The following is a 16,561-nucleotide window of genomic DNA, read 5'->3' on the forward strand; positions in this document are numbered from 1 at the left end:
ACTACTCTCAGGGAATGTGTATATGTCCTGGCCGTCACTCTGAACTGCCTTCATACTCCTACCCGCTCGGGACATAACATCTTCCCCCATGTCTCCTCATCCCCAGTTTCAGCCCCCTAAGTATTCACGTTTCACAAAAAATTCTTTCAAACGAAAACAAAAAAATGTTTTTCATGGACACATGCCTTTCCTTAAGGAGACAGACTTCTAAGGAGCAATCTAGCTCCCCATTTTCTCAAACTCTCTCACCAGACCCACCTCTAGGTCTTTTCATTTGCATAACCAAAAACCCCCTCAAAATGTTCTCCCAAACAAAAGTAGTCTTTCCCCAAGACAAATTCCACACCCCACGCCACAGAATGTGAAAAAGGCTGCCTGCCTTTGCTAAACCAGTTGCCAACATTCCTTGCATCTCCCAGTACACAGGCTTGATAATACCTCGCTGGGCAGGGTCTGCAGAAGTGATGTGTTGTAAGAGCTGTGTGTCTACCATGATTGTTGACTGGGGCTTGTTCTTTCAAAGTCTTTCTGTTTAGGGGCGCTTGGGTGGTTCAGTCGGTTGAGCGTCTGACTTCGGCTTAGGTCATGATCTCAAGGCTCCTGAGTTTGAGTCCCGTGTCGGGCTCTGTGCTGACAACTCAGAGCCTGGAGCCTGCTTCGGATTCTGTGTCTCCCTCTCTCTCTCTGCCCCTAACCCACTCGCATTCTGTCTCTGTCTCTCTCAAAAATAAATAAACATTAAAAAAAAAAATTTAAAAAAAAAAACAAAGTCTTTCTGCTTACTTAAATGTATTCATCCTCAGTCTCCACTCTGCAACATCTGTGTATTTTTGAATAGCTGGTTGTGAACATCCGTCAGCTTTGATTAGATACCTGTGCATTTAGCCCTTTCTGTGGGCAAAACATTGTGCTGAGTCAGAGGGATGCTGGGCAACTGGGGACAGGCTTTGTCCCTGTCTCCCACGCTGGGTACTTCTACCCAACTGAGCTTTCACTGAGCCTCACGGAGTAGGTAGGCATCCACCTAGGGTGGTGGTGGCTGTTGAGGGAAAAACCCCAGAAGTCCCTCAGCTGGTATGTAAATAGAGGGAGGGAGGGAGGTCCCTCGAAGCAGGGGGCTCGGCGATGTGAATGGTGGAACCCCATATTGCCCTGTGGTTGTAAGAAGGGAACCAGGACAGCGCTGGGCTTCAATGATGATTTTTTAAGAATTCAATAACACATCTTAATACTTTTTTCACTAATTTAAACCTTTCCTCAGAGAAATGGTTGTTCCAGGTCTGAAGCAGGAAAGTGACAAGACAACATGGCAAATCAAAAAGCAGGGAAGTTTTCAAAGATTAATAGGTGGGGTCCACAAGACACAGAAGTTAGCTCCTATTGTCCACAGACATAAAATTTTGAAAATTAAGAATAACAGCCTCTGGGGGCGCCTGGGCGGCTCAGTCGGTTAAGCGGCCGACTTCAGCTCAGGTCATGATTTCGCGGTCCGTGAGTTCGAGCCCTGTGTCGGGCTCTGTGCTGACAGCTCAGAGCCTGGAGCCTGTTTCAGATTCTGTGTCTCCCTCTCTCTGACCCTCCCCTGTTCATGCTCTGTCTCTCTCTGTCTCAAAAATAAATAAACATTAAACAAAATTTTTTTTAAAAAAAAAGAATAACAGCCTCTGGTTCCACTCAAGATGAAGGACACTCCAGTCTATCTCTCTCTTTGATTATAACAACAACAACAAAAAAAAACTCTAGACATGATACATAAAGCAACTACCAGAAGATTCTGCAAGGTGGATATATTAGCTGTCTTCTGCTGCTGAAATGAATTATCATAAATTTAGTGGTTCAGAACAACACAAACATATTATCTTATAGTCCTAGAGGTCAGAAACCTAAAATGGGTCTGCAAAGCTGTGTTCCTTCTGGAGGCTCTGTAGGAGAATCTTTTTCCTTCCCTTTCCAGCTTCTAGGGGCTGCCTGAATCCCTTGGCTCATGGTCTCTTCCTCACATCACTCTGACTTTTGCTTTTGTCATCACATCCCCTCTGACTCCAACTCTCCTGCCTCCCTCAGACAAGGACCCTTGTGATTACATTAGACCCACCCAGATAAGACAGGATAATCTCCCCATCACAAGATCATTAACTTAATCAGGTTTGCAAAGTCGTTTCTGCCATGTGAGGTAACGTATTCACAGATTCCAGGTCTTTGAAGGTGGACATCTTGGCGGGGGGGGGGGGGGGGGCGGGGAATGCGGAGGAGACATTATTTCACTTACTACAGTGAATAAAGAGCAAGGGGACTGGGTAAGGAACCCAGGTCTTAAGGGATGACCTGGAAGTGAGTTCGCAGGTTTTTCCTTTTTTACCCCCACTATACATCCCGGCTCAATTTCTGAGGCAGCCCACAGCCAGGACTGAGAAAGGGTTAGGGTTATGAGACGGAGGGAGCTCTGGGAAAAGCTTGCTCTCTGCAACCATGAGGGAGGTGAGGGGCACAGCGTCCCCAGGACGGAGCACCTGAGACTTTCCGGACTCTGTGTCAGAGGAAAACCAGCGAGGAGGCGGCATCAGGAAATCTCCACATTTCTGAACAGAAATGCTTTTTTTTTAGGAGTCCAGAATCAAATCAAGCAGAAACAATACAGCAGTCTCCCCCTTATCCTTGGGGGATACGTGTCAAGACCCCCAGGGGATGTCTGAAACCGTAGACAGCACCCAACCCTATATATACTATGATTTTCCTATCCATACATACCTGTGATAGTTTAATTTATAAATGAGGCCCAGTAAGAGATGAACAACAGTAATTAATGATAAAATCGAACAATTACAACAATGTACTGTAACAAAAGTTATGCGACTATGGTCTGTTGCTCTCGCTCTCTCTCAAAATGTGTTATTGTACCGTACTCACCCTTCTTCCGCCTCTTCCGATGAGGTGAGGTGCTGCAATGCGCCTGCGTGATGAAACGACGCGCGGTGAGGGACGGTGGGCGACGCGACGCAGCGTCAGGCTATACGGCCCCGCCCCTCGGGGGATGCGTCAGAAGGAGGAGCATCTGCCTACTGACCGCGTGGTGGGCGGCGTCTGATTGACAGCGCGAGCAGAAAAACCGGGCTCTGGGACAGCGACCGTGCCCACCGGGAACACCGCGGAGTCCTATAGCCATGGTCTTAGAGGACCCACGCAGATTGTTGGGATCTCAGGGGTGGAGAAAACTTGAGTGCGAAGAAGGCTCTTGGGAAAGGAAAAACAGGAAAGAAAAAGACGCTTCAGGCTGAAAATAAGAATCAATCCTGGAAAATGCAGAAAAGAATATGACTCATGAATTTCAGATACAGGAAGAAAATGAATATTTAACAATTATACGGAAGATAAAATAGAATTAGACAGTTGTTGGATGAAATGCTAAAAACAGAACCCCAAGTCAGCTAAAACCTATTTCTTTAGAATTTTTCAATAAAAACTTCCAAGTCACCAAAAACTGTACAACTTCAGGTTCCTCTCACAGAGTCATAAATCAAGCCAGAGGAAATTCCAAAAACCATTTAAACCGATTATCTGTTCCAGGAAGGAACAATAGTTAACTGACTCAAAAGAAAAATGCTGAAGGTTTTTGGAGGAACTCCTGCCACCTCCCGAGTTCCCCTTTCTGATGCTCAACTCATCTCAAAGATGTCAGCTGTGGCCCCCTGGCACCTAGGAGGCCAGAGAGAGAGGAGCACGAACCTCAGCCAATGTCATTGCCTGAACAGTCCTAAATTCTCCCCGTGGTCTCGGCTTATTCCCGGAGTTGGCATTTCTACGTTCAGGCTGCAATGTTCAGCTGTACCACTTCTGGTCTGTCCCAAGTCTCCCCGGATGCATAGTCCCGTCACCACTTCCTACAAGGCATCCACTCATCCTGAGCACTTTGGGGGTTTAATATAATGTTTTCAAGGTTGAAGAGCTTGCAAGAAGAGGTCATACATGAGAATGCAAAGGCCTCTCCCATCTCCCCGATCTCTTCCTCTCTCTCCTGTGCACATGTGTGATTGTCTCTTCTTCATCCTGAATGGATCATCTCCCCACTCTCTGGCTCCGAATTTCAATCTAGTCATGTAGAACATTCTCGCTCTTTCTCTCTATCTCCTTCTCCCATGTACAATAATCTCCATGGACAGTAGTCTCAGTGACTACCACAAGCAAGACTTCCAAACAACCATAGTGCTCTTGTGAAGAACTTTGATGCCTAAAATTATCTCTAAGTCCATCGATCTAACTGAACTTAGAGTACATGTCTCCTACTACTGTTCTCACAATCCTTCACTGAAGTTCCTGAGGAGTAAGTTATGTAAAGCATCGCCTGGTTTCTACATACTGAAGTCCAGCTTCTACCACTGATATGCTGTATGTCTTCTTCTGCTTTCTATCACTTACTTATCTTGCCTAAGCCTCAGGTGGGGATCCACCAGAAGGAAGCACTGAGACAGGGATTTGAATGCGAGTAGCTAATTTGGGAGGTGATCCTAGGAAGCTCGGGTGGGGTAGTGGGAACATAAAAGGGAAAAGGGAAGGAAAACAAAATAGAATGCCTTCATGAGCAGCTTATAACTGTGAGCAAAAAAGGCTTAATCCTACTGAGGATCTCAGGGAGATGATATTGAACAGGCCTCTTAAGAGATGGGGAAGCTGAGACATGTATCCATCAACCCCATTCATCACTGGTTGCGGGTAGCTCACAGGGGCCTTCGGTCCCTGCCACTTCTCACCTGCCTTGCACAGGGCTAAAGCACAAACCTGCTCCCGCTAAGAAGTCATTAGCACTGGTGGGTACCGGAATGGGGAGTGCCTGGGGGTGTAGGGGGTGCACTAACTTCATCTGCTATGACAAATAACCTAGACCTCTCCAGCCCACACTGTTCTGCACTAGCCCCTGGTGGTGCTAGTCCTCTATAATATCCACCTGGCATAGGACAACTAACTTGCTCTCAAATCACCCAGCATGGTTAATTTGGCTTCTTCTGTTCTCTGGGAATGGTTTCAGAAGGATCCTTATAACCTAATGAACATAAGCAGAGAAGGCAAAGAATAAACATGCCAGTGAAATGCAAGTGATATGTATCACTACTTGCTGACATAGTAGATGACATTTAATTCCAATGCTTCTTCCCTCCATTTTGACAGCTTACTTATCTCAATGAACTTTATCACTTTCAGTCTGGGCTAACAAACAAATTCCCATTGATCAACAGAAGTAAAGGAAAAATCCAATATCGGGAAAGGAAGTGTCTGTGAAAGTGATATTGAATTCAGATACCTTGGCTTCAGGCAAAGTGAGAGTCTCCAGTAATGCAGTATGATTTTTTTTTCACAAAATCTTGGTCTCAAAACGTGATTTACTTTTATTTAAGTGTATATGAGTGTTAGATCATGAAATAATGATTTCCACCAAGTAAAACTAAGTATGCAACATCTTTTTCAACTGGAGCCTGAAGTGGTGATATTTGTCTTTTTTGCTCTGCCATCTCCCATTCTTTTGGCAATCCCCTTTAACATTCCCACCAGTGTCCTTGTATTTCAGTAGAAAGCAATGGTATACATTGGAATGGGGGATACTTAGGAGATACGAAGAGATTTGTGGCCTCACCCAGGTCTTCCTGTCATGTTCCTAATTTATATCTCCCTCCGTATCACGTCTCAAATTTCCTATTCCAGCTGGATCTCATGTATATAATGAACTAACTCATATTAAGGTATCAATAGCTAAAAAGCTTAATGCTTTATAATTCCCCCAAAATACTTTGTATTTTAGAAAGCAATGTGTTATTAATGGTGTGATCTTAGGTGATGTGTTGGGAAAGCTGTAGGATTATTTTTTTGTAGGAAGGCCTTTAGTGACATTTCTCAAATCCCTCCATTTGGGTTACACCTTGTCCATCTTGTGATATCAGTCCCAGAAAGATTCTCATAAAAATATCATGAGACAGGGGCCACCTGGGTGGCTTAGTCTATTGAGCGTCCAACTTCGGCTTTGGCTCTCACAGCTTCTGAGTTTGATCCCTGCATCAAGCTCACTGCTGTCAGCACAGGGCCCGCTTCGGATCTTCTGTCCCCTTCTCTCTCTGCCCTTTCCCTGTTTGTGCTCTCCCTGTCAAAATTAAATAAATCTTTAAAAAATACATATCATGAGACAACTGAATAAACTGTCTATGTGAAGAAGAGATAGGTTGGAATGAAAATACACTTCTCTGCAGGATGGTGTCTTCTAAATTTGATTTCTATGAACTTCTATTTGTTTATTCCATGGTGGTCCCACAGGAAAGCAGATAGAGAAGAAATCCTGAAAAGTTATTGAATAGTAATTGTGTGTACAGGGGAGTCTCCGAGAAAAACTAAAAGTTTGTAGAGCAGAATTCAACCTCAGAAAATAACTTCTCAGAGACGATCCAATCCAACTTAAGCCACCTAAGGCATAGACTGTCGATCCAATTCTAATGTCCATTCTCTGAGTCTTATAACTGCTGATTTTCACCTGAGCGCACAGTCATCAGTTAAAGTCTCCATTTCCCAGACTCCTGTTCAGCTAGGTTGGCCATATGACTAAGTTCTAGCCAATGAGTTATAAATGTGATCTCATTGTATGATCTTATCTGAGGATCTTTCCTAAGAGCAAGAGCTCACCTTTGCTCCTTCTTTCCCCTACCCTGCCTCCCATCACCTCTTCCTTCACCCTGCTGCTTAACATGTTGATGTGATGGCTCTAGTTCCATCTTGAACCATTAGGATAAGGGTCAGACCTCAAAGATAGCAGAGGGGAGAGTTGAAGATAGCCTGGGCCTCTGAGGACTTTGTGGAACAGAACCACCACATAAGCCCTGGAAGGACCACCGCTAGGGCTTTAAAGTGAGAAGCACAAAGCTCTATTGGGAGCTTCTGTTACAGTCAAACTAATCCCAACTGATGCATCATCCTTTTTTTTTTTTTTTTTTTTTTTTTTTTTTTTTTTTTTTTTTAGATTTTATTTTTAAGTACTCTCTACATCCAACATGGGGCTCGAATTTACAACCCCAAGATCAAGAGTTGCACATTCTACTGACTGAGCCAGCTGGGCACAACCCCTTCCTTTTTTTTTTTTTTTTTTTTTAATTTGACTCAATTCATAGGAAAAAAGGACCTATGAATCACGTAGGCTCATTCCCAGGTTGGAACACTAGTTTTATCACATATGTCAACACCCTAGTGTGATAGAAATGATTTTTTAACGTTGTCCTTTCTTTTTATTTCATTATGATCTTTGATGACTGGGTAATTGGAACATCAGAGGAAAGTGACAAAAACATAGCCAATGTAATACTTGTCAGTTAAAAAACAATAATAAAGAATAATCAGAAGCATGAGTTTAATCTTGGCTTAATCTGCACATGTTTAAGCAGAACTGTTTTGGAAGCTGGGGAAAATGAGAGGCCTAGCAGGCCCTGGAAATATCTGTAATCCCCTGTACCCTATGAATGAACAACTGAATAAGTCCCAAAAGGTTTGTTTTCCAACATAAATTATAACTTTATAACTTTATAACTTTATAATTTATAACTTTATAATTTATAACATGAATTATAACTTAAGGCTGAAATAAGAGCCAACAATTTTTTCATGAAGCAACTAACATGGTCACGTATGTTTTAGGAAGGAAAGAAGGCCCAAAAATGACTATTTTTCAGATCACGTTTTGCAGTAATCACCTGATAACAGTGGCAGGCATGCATAGCTGCACAATCTGAAAGCTGACCATGCTGTGTCAGGTCTTTCTAAACAGTTGTATTTCGGAAGGTCAAGACGGGACTTTAAATAAAACACATGCCAGATAATGACACTCTACTTCACTTAATGGAAACATTATTTCAGGATGAAAAAGTCAGTTTAGAAAAAAACTAACCCCACAAACTTAACTAGTTGGACACTGGGTGTTACCTAACAAGATGATTTAAAATAAACGTCTACTGAGGCGCCTGGGTGGCTCAGTCGGTTAAGCGTCTGACTTCAGTTTAGCTCATGATCTCACCGCTGATGGGTTTGAGCCCCGCATCAGGCTCTGTGCTGACAGCTCAGAGCCTGGAGCCCGCTTTGGATTCTGTATCTCCCTCTCTCTCTCTGCCCCTTCCCCACTCACACGCTGTCTCTCTGTCTCTTAAAAAATAAACATTAAAAAAATTTTTTTAATTAAAAAAATATTAAAATAAATGTCTACTAGTGACACACAATTTTGCAATCCCTTGCCAAATCTTGCTGATTTTGCTTCACACGTCGTTAAAAAATCTGATCCCCCTAGACCCTTGGTGATCTCCCCCAAACAGTGTTCACAACACTGGCTGCCCTAAGGAATCACTAAGGAGCTTTTAAAAAGACCCAGGCCTGGGGCGCCTGGGTGGCTCAGGCGGTTGAGCATCCAACTCTTGATTTCCACTTAGGTCATGATCCCAGGATCGTGGGATTGAGCCCCACATCAGGCTCTGTGCTGAGTGTGGAGCCCACTTAAGATTCTCTCTCTTTCTCCCTCTGCCCCTCTCCCCTGCTCATACTCTCTGCCTCTCTCTCTCTCTCAAATTAAAAAAAAAAAAAAAAATGCCCAGGCTCAGTCCCAAACCAATTGAGTAAGAACTTCTTGAGGGTTGGGCTGAAGCACTAGCATTTTCCACACCACCCCAGGTGATTCTAATGTGTAGCCTGGGTTGACATCCACTGCCACAAAGGAGCCCCATTCCACCTATGTGACTAGAGCCAACTCACATCTTGCTTAAATTAAAATATACTGAAAATTAACCCTGTCATCCCTTCCCCCAAACATATCACATTGAGACTTTCTCTTCACATTCTCACATCTGCTTCATTTTAGATAAAGGTATCAAGAAAAATAATTCCCCAAAATAGGCATCTTTCGCAGTTATGTAGTTTCTGGTTTGGACACGGCTTCTCTAAATAAAACCAGATTCGCCCTTGGCAAGAGAGAGGAGAGGTTAAAACAAAGTAAAGGAGCAGGTGACTGCTGACCCAGACTGAAGACAGAAAACTAATCAGTGCTCTCTCCTTCCCTGTCTCTCACTTGCAAGATTCATCTCCAAACATCCTCTGCCTCATGTAACGGTACAAACCTGTTGGTGTTTCCAGAACCATTTCTGTAGGGGAACCCAAGTAATAAATTGGAATGGCATCTGCTATCTTACTCCACTGGACCAAAATCTCATTAAAACATGAAAAACAACAACAACAACAACAACAACAACAACAAAGAATGTTGATAACATCTTTCGATCATTCTTATTCATTGGGAGTCTTACTATTTGAAAGTAGTCTTCTTCCTCTCTAAGCATTGAGGTGGTGGTTGTGGGGGGAATGGTGCTGGAGGATATTAGATATCCAAGCAGCTTCATTACTGATTGTTGAGTAACTCTGGATTGAACATATAATCCTGACTCACCCAGAAATTATGAAGACAATTTGATTCAAATCGCAAACCCATCCCCTCCAAGTCTTTGCTACATGATGAAATCAAAAGCTGGGAGGGGGTTTCTGTCAAAGCGACAATGGTACGTATCAAATGCAAAAGTTACACATGACTGTCTGTTATGTAAATTATATACAAAATTGATTAATCTGGGGCGCCTGGGTGGCGCAGTCGGTTAGGCGTCCGACTTCAGCCAGGTCACGATCTCACGGTCCGTGGGTTCGAGCCCCGCGTCGGGCTCTGGGCTGATGGCTCAGAGCCTGGAGCCTGTTTCCGATTCTGTGTCTCCCTCTCTCTCTGCCCCTCCCCCGTTCATGCTCTGTCTCTCTCTGTCCCAAAAATAAATAAACGTTGAAAAAAAAAATTTTTTTTTAAAATAAATAAAATTGATTAATCTAATTTTAATACTTTTCCTTCTCTTCAACCTAATTATGAATCAGAGGTTTTCAGTAATTCTCAGAGCAGAGCAAAAAGAATTTCCGTATTCAAAACGACACACTTGGAATGTTGCAAACGTTTAGACTACTAAGTGATTAAATGAGCACTATTTGCTGCTTAAGTCGCATAATAAAGTGAATATTACTTCCAGATATTCAAATAAAAGGCATAGAATACTGAACATAACTGCAGGCGACTTTTGTTATCTATACTTATGGGGGGGGGGGTTGGGGAAGGTGTCCTGAATGTATGGAAAGTTAGAACATGTTTCTGGGATGGAAGACAAGGGTCAATTCTTCCAAAAACAGCCCGCCCCCTCCGGGCTGCGGGCGCGGGGCCGCGCCTCCTCGCGGCGGCCACCGCAGTGCGTGGTGGTTAGAGAACGCAGCAGGTTCGAGAACGCGCCTGAACGCGGCGGCGTGCTCGAGAACGCGCCTCGACGACGACGACGGCGGCGGCGGCCTGTGGGGAGCCAGTCGTTTGGGGGCGCACTCTCAAGCGGCGGCCCGGGGCGGCCGGTCGGTGCCGGCACGGGGAAGAGGCGGTGGCGCTGCCCGCGGTGGCGGGAGTTCGCGGCGGCGATGGAGCGCGTTTGAGCCAGGACCGGGGTCCGAGGCGCGCTCTCTGCCGACGGAAATGAGCCGCAGGGCTGCACCTACACCTACTGGAGCCTCACCTTCGCCGCCCAAGAAGGTGCCTGCCTTGGCTAGCACAACCGCAACCAATAATGAGTTGATGAGTCTTTTTGAGTGTGAGGAATGCTTTGACTTTGTGTTACCACCCATTTTTCAGTGTCAGGGTGGCCATCTTGTTTGTGGCAGTTGTCGCCCAAAGCTCACACGTTGTCCAATCTGCCTGAGCCAGTTGGGATCCTTTCGCAACTTGGCTCTGGAGAAAGTGGGCGATTCCTTACTATTCCCTTGTAAATATGCCTCTTCTGGATGTGAGGAAACTCTGCGACACACTGCAAAAGCAGACCACGAAGACTGCTGTAAGTTTAGGCCTTATCCGTGCCCGTGCCCTGGTACTTCCTGTAAATGGCAAGGCTCTCTGGATACTGTAACGCCCCATCTGATGCATCACCATGAGACCATTATAACCCTAGAGGGAGAAGAAGTCGTTTTCCTTGCTACACAAATTAATCTTCCTGGTGCTTTTGACTGGGTGATGCTGCAGTCCTGTTTTGGCTTTCACTTCTTGTTGGTCTTGGAGAAACAGGAAAACTACGACGGTCACCAGCAGTTCTTTGCAATCGCACAGCTGATAGGAACACGCAAGCAAGCTGAAAATTTTGCTTATAGATTTGAACTAAATGGTGATAGGCGGCGATTAGCTTGGGAAGCGACTCCGAGATCTATTGATGAGAAAATTGCGACAGCCATTGGGAAGAGCGACTGCCTAGTCTTTAACACCAGCACTGCACAGCTTTTTGCAGAAAATGACAATTTAGGCATCAATGTAACTATTTCCATGTGTTGAAATGGCAATCAAACATTTTCTGGACAGCGTTTAAAACCACTGCATTCAGTTTCACATAGAATAAAGTCACCCATCTGCCTGCGGACCTGAAACTTTGGTGGGTGGAAGCTAGACACATGAAGATGAATAAAAGGAAAGGCTGTTAAACACAGGAAACAGTTGAATGTAGTAACACTAACATATTTAAAAATAAGTCAACAGTAAACCAATGAAATAAATAAATATATATATGTATATGTATATGTATATGTATATGTATACACACACCCAAGATGGGCATCTTTTGTGTTGTTTTTTTTTTGAACATTTTATTTTTTGAGACACACACACACACACACACACAGTGTGAGTGAGGGGAGGGGCAGAGAGGGAGAGAGGAAGACACAGAATCCAAGCAGATTCCAGACACAGAATCTGGAGCTGTCAGCACAGAGCCCAAGAGCTCCAACTGTGAGGTCATGACCAGTTATGACCTAAGCCAAAATCAGACACTTAACTGACTGAGCCACCCAGGCGCCCCAAGATAGGCATCTTTTGTATTAAGAAAGGAAGCATTGTAAAATCATTCTGAATTTGTGTTGTAGATTGAGCGTACTGTTGAAAAATATCAGGTTTTTGTTTTGTGTGTGTGCCCCCAAACTTTGTGTGCATGTGCGCGTGCACACGTGCATGCGTGTGGGGGGGGGGGGGGAAGGAAGAGACCAAGTGAGAGAGAGAAAGAGAGAGAGCACTTTATTATAAGGAATTGGCTCATACAATTATGGAGACTAAGTCCTAAGATTCGCAGGATGAGTCAACAAGCTGGAGAAGGTGGAGACCCAGGAAAGCTAATGTATAGTTCTAGTCTGAGTCTGAAGACCTGAGATCCAGGAGAGCTGATGAGGTAAGTTCCAGTACAAAAGCCAGTAGGCTCATAACCCAAGAAGAGCCAATGTTTTAGTCTGAATTTGAGGCCAGAAAAGACTGTTGTTACTTCACTGTACCTTCTTTTCCTTAACCCATACTATTGTAGATAGTCCTTTATGGAACCATTCTTCAGTTATCCTATTTGAGTGTATCATCTGTTTCCTGCTCAGTCCCTGACGGATATTCTTATTTTAAAATATTAGTAACTATACTTAAAATTCCTAACGCACAATAAATTTTGTGAGCTTACTGGTAAAGAGCCTTTTCTTTTCTTTTTTTTTTTAATGTTTATTTATTTTTGAGAGAGAGTATAAACAGAGGAGGTGCCGAGAGAGGGGGGACAGAGGATCTGAACCAGGCTCTGTGCTGACAGCAGACAGCCCTACACAGGGCTCGAACTCACGAACTGTGAGATCATGACCCGAGCCGAAGTCAAATGCTGAACCTGAGCCACCCAGGTGCTCCAAGAGCCTTTTCAAACACAATGCAATCATAGGCCGGCTGAGTGATTCAGAAGGCCTTTGATGCACAGTCTCTCTCTCCCCCTGGCCTTCCAGTCTGAATTTCCAAGGGCAGAGGGATCAGAGGAAACCTCAAATGCTAATACCTCAACAGCACTTATTGTCCATGATATCCGGCCTGGGATCTTTGAACTATGGTTTGGCCCCATATCTCCTCCAGGACACAGCTGGCCACAGACAGGCAGTTCAACACAACATTTAAAATTCAAAATGTGAAACATAGAATAATGAAGCCATCTGGTCCATATTATGTTGTCCAACAATTATAAGTAATGTGAGCTATAAATACAACAAGCAAAAGGAAGCAAACAAGAGACCATTAATCAATACAGACAATTTGAACAAGATATGATGACTGAAACTTCTTTTTCCGGAGCATCTTTACAAATGGTGGACTAAAGCAGGTCTAGATTGAAAAATATTACTTGCCAAAGCCCTTCAGTCATAAAACTTCTCTGAAGTAATAAAAATCTGCACGGGAATTTCACAGAGAGGACCCTGATGTTGCTATTTAGTAACTCACAGAGTTATATATGAAAGGCAATGGGACCAATCTTGGCTCAAAATCCAGAATAACTCCATGAGAGTTACATCATAAGGACACCTTAGTGGAGAGGACTCTAAGAAACTCTTAACACTCATCAGCAGCCCCACTTATAAAACCTGGAGGAGTTTGAGTAGGAATGTAGACAACCAGCATGGTTTGGCTCTGGATCTATATAGCCAACAGTCTTGTAATTTCTCTGACTATCCCATAATCACCTCAAACTCAATATATCTGAAGTTAAACAAATGCTCCTCCCTTCCCAATCTGGACCTTCTCTTATGGCTCAGGCTTCTAACATGAGCAACTGAATAGATAATAAACGTATCCATTATTTTTGGATGAGAGCAAAAACACATTTAGGCCACACGGTTGACTTCTCAGAAAAAAAGGGAATGTGGTAGAATGAATTATTTGTCCTCAATTCTACCTGTCTTCCCCTCCTCTACTAGGGTTTTACTGTGGGCAGAGAATAAATTGCAACCCTCAATGATTTAGCTAATGGAATTGAAACAGAGGCTTTAATTGTGCTCACAGGGTTTGGCTTGGCCTCTTTTGCACTTTTGCAACTGGCAATGGCAAGAACGTGCCTTGAGTAGCCACTGGTGATACATGGAGCAGGCCAAAAACCAACCCGCAGCTAGAAGCCAAAGGCTGCCCCGTGAGTAAGAAATAAGTACATGTTTTTATAAGCCGTTGGGATGGGGCGGGTAGTTGTTATGTAGCATTATCACAGCAGAAACCTGACTGATGCAGTCTTCTTCCCTGCTCTGGGAAGACAAAATAATAAATGTATACCACAGTCTATCTTTGGTAGTTTATATGCTCACACACACACACACACACACACACACACACACACCTTTATTCTTGTACACACATTTTTTAAATGGTACCACCTAACTTAATACAGTTACTCCACATAAAACCAAAAATGAACTGAAACCCCCCTTCCCCATTAGAAGACAATTAAAAATTCAAGCTAGTCTTCCCCCTGAGCTACCAAGTCAAGTATCTCTTGGTGATGTCCATGGCTCAGGCAAGATGAGATGTGGTGTCTTATGGTCTTGCAATCTGTGGCCTGCATGCTATCTGATATACTACATGAGAAGAGAGAGACCAAAAATATTTAATAATCAAGCATGGACATGATCTTCCTGGATCATCTTTTGTAAATGTCCACTTGTTGATTTGCTTCTCCAGCAGTGAAAAGAGGCCCTTGAATAACTGAGGTGGTGCCCTTTGGATTTCCTTTGCCCAGTGTCTTCCAGACCCCATGCGAGAAAGGGCAGTGAAAGGATTCCCCTGCTGAGCACAATACCATCATAGCGGCCCACTTCCTAGGGGAGCCTGGCAGACAGACCTGTGACGTATCAGATCATTGGCCAGGGTATACGCTTTCTTCATGAAGCTGTGCACCAGCTTTGTTCTCTACTTTCAGCTGGATCATCTTGAAGCAAAGCTTAGCTCTCCCTCTCAAAGTACCTCAAGAAAGAAGAAAAGTAGCTCACCCTGGGAAACATCTAGACATTTTACAAGTAGATACATAGTCCCAAGAGGAAACGAATCATAATTTGATCAACAGTTTTGCTGCCCTTTATTATATTTTTTTAATGTTTCTCTCTTTTTGAGAGAGAAAGAGACAGAGCACAAGTGGGGGAGGGGCAGAGAGAGAGGGAGACACAGAATATGAAGCAGGCTCCAGGCTCGGAGCTGTCAGCACAGAGCCCGATGCAGGGCTCGAACTCATGGACTACGAGATCATGACCTGAGCCAAAGTTCAGATGCTTAACTGACTGAGCCACCCAGGTGCCCCATGCTGCTCTTTATTATAGAAAAGATGAAGGGCTCTGCCATTCACTACAACTCAATCAGTTCCACATTCTAGGGTCTGTTGCTTGCAAACCCTAAATTTCTGACTTAGTTTAGGTTCTTTTGATTGCAAGCAAACAGAAACCAATGTTGACAACAAGCACGAAGTGAGGGCATGGGCTGTAGAAGAATTCGTGGGAAGGACACTGAGGAAGTTCACATTCTTCAAAGGAAGTTGAGCCATGCTGTATAAGGCAGAAACCAGGGCCTCGGCACAGTCAGAGTCCACGGACCTCTTGTCCAGGCCTGTACAACCAGCAAGGTCACAGGGAGTGCCCAACCTAAACGTTCTCCTTGAGCTAAAGGAATAGCCACTTTTCGGGCCAATGAAAAAGTTCTAAAAAGGATTGTGGTAATGGTTGCACAATACTGTGAATATACTAAAAGCCAACGAATGATTTTAATTGGGTAAAGTTTATGGTATGCATATCAAAGGAAAAAAAACAGATTAAAAAGAGACAATCCACAAAGGTGGAAATCAGAACGGTTTACCATCACAAATAATCAGGAAAATGTCAAAACAACAATGAGATACCACTTTGCACCCAGCAAATGGGCAAAACGTAGAAAAGTGAATAATACTTGACAAATACAGTGGGACCTAGCACAATCCTCACCTGCCCATGGGAATGTGGACACGCTGCTACAGCCACTTTCCAGAAAAGCAACCTGGCCAGTTTTGGCTAAATTAAGCGTGCCTATTCACTAATGCCCAGCAATTCCACTCCTGGATATGTGCGTTCCAGAAAAACGTCCATATAGCTCCATTAGGGTACATGTTCAAGGGCATTCTGTGCAGCATTGTTTGTGGTAGCCAGAAGGTGGATGCAACCAAAGAAATACATAAGTAAATGTGAAGGATGCAGAGGAAAGAATACCATTCAGAAGCCCAAAGCAATGAACTAAATGTACATACAGCAGTGGGGATAGACTTTTAAAAACATGGTGTTGAACAAAAGCAGTAAACTATAGAATAAGAATTGCAGAGGGACCTCTGGTTGGCTCAGTCGGTTAAGCGTCCGACTTCGGCTCAGGTCATGATCTCATGGTTGGTGAGTTCGAGCCCCGCGTCCAGCTCTGTGCTGACAGCTCAGGGCCTGGAGCCTGCCTCAGACTGTGTGTCTCCCTCTCTCTCTGCCCCTCCCCTGCTCACACTCTGTCTCTTCCTCTCTCTCAAAAATAAATAAATATTTAAAAAAAAATTAAAACAAAGAAAACAAGATAAAACAAAATAAAAATACTTCAAGCATTTACCTGACTTGTGCTGTATTCCTATGTGATGTTCTAGGCTATATGTTATTTTTCCTTTGTTTTCTGAATTCTTTC

General features: G+C 43.8%; 1 protein-coding gene across 1 annotated transcript; it reads left to right on the top strand.

Moving 5' to 3' along the window:
* The first annotated feature begins 10,464 nt into the window (after window positions 1–10,464).
* On the top strand, window positions 10,465–11,445 carry LOC115507306 (E3 ubiquitin-protein ligase SIAH1-like). Its single transcript, XM_030305599.1, has one exon. The coding sequence runs from the start codon at window positions 10,550–10,552 to the stop codon at window positions 11,390–11,392; it is 843 nt and encodes a 280-aa protein (XP_030161459.1). The 5' UTR covers window positions 10,465–10,549; the 3' UTR covers window positions 11,393–11,445.
* Window positions 11,446–16,561: the final 5,116 nt, after the last annotated feature.

This window comes from Lynx canadensis, chromosome X, assembly GCF_007474595.2.
Source record: "Lynx canadensis isolate LIC74 chromosome X, mLynCan4.pri.v2, whole genome shotgun sequence".
NCBI lineage: Eukaryota > Metazoa > Chordata > Mammalia > Carnivora > Felidae > Lynx > Lynx canadensis.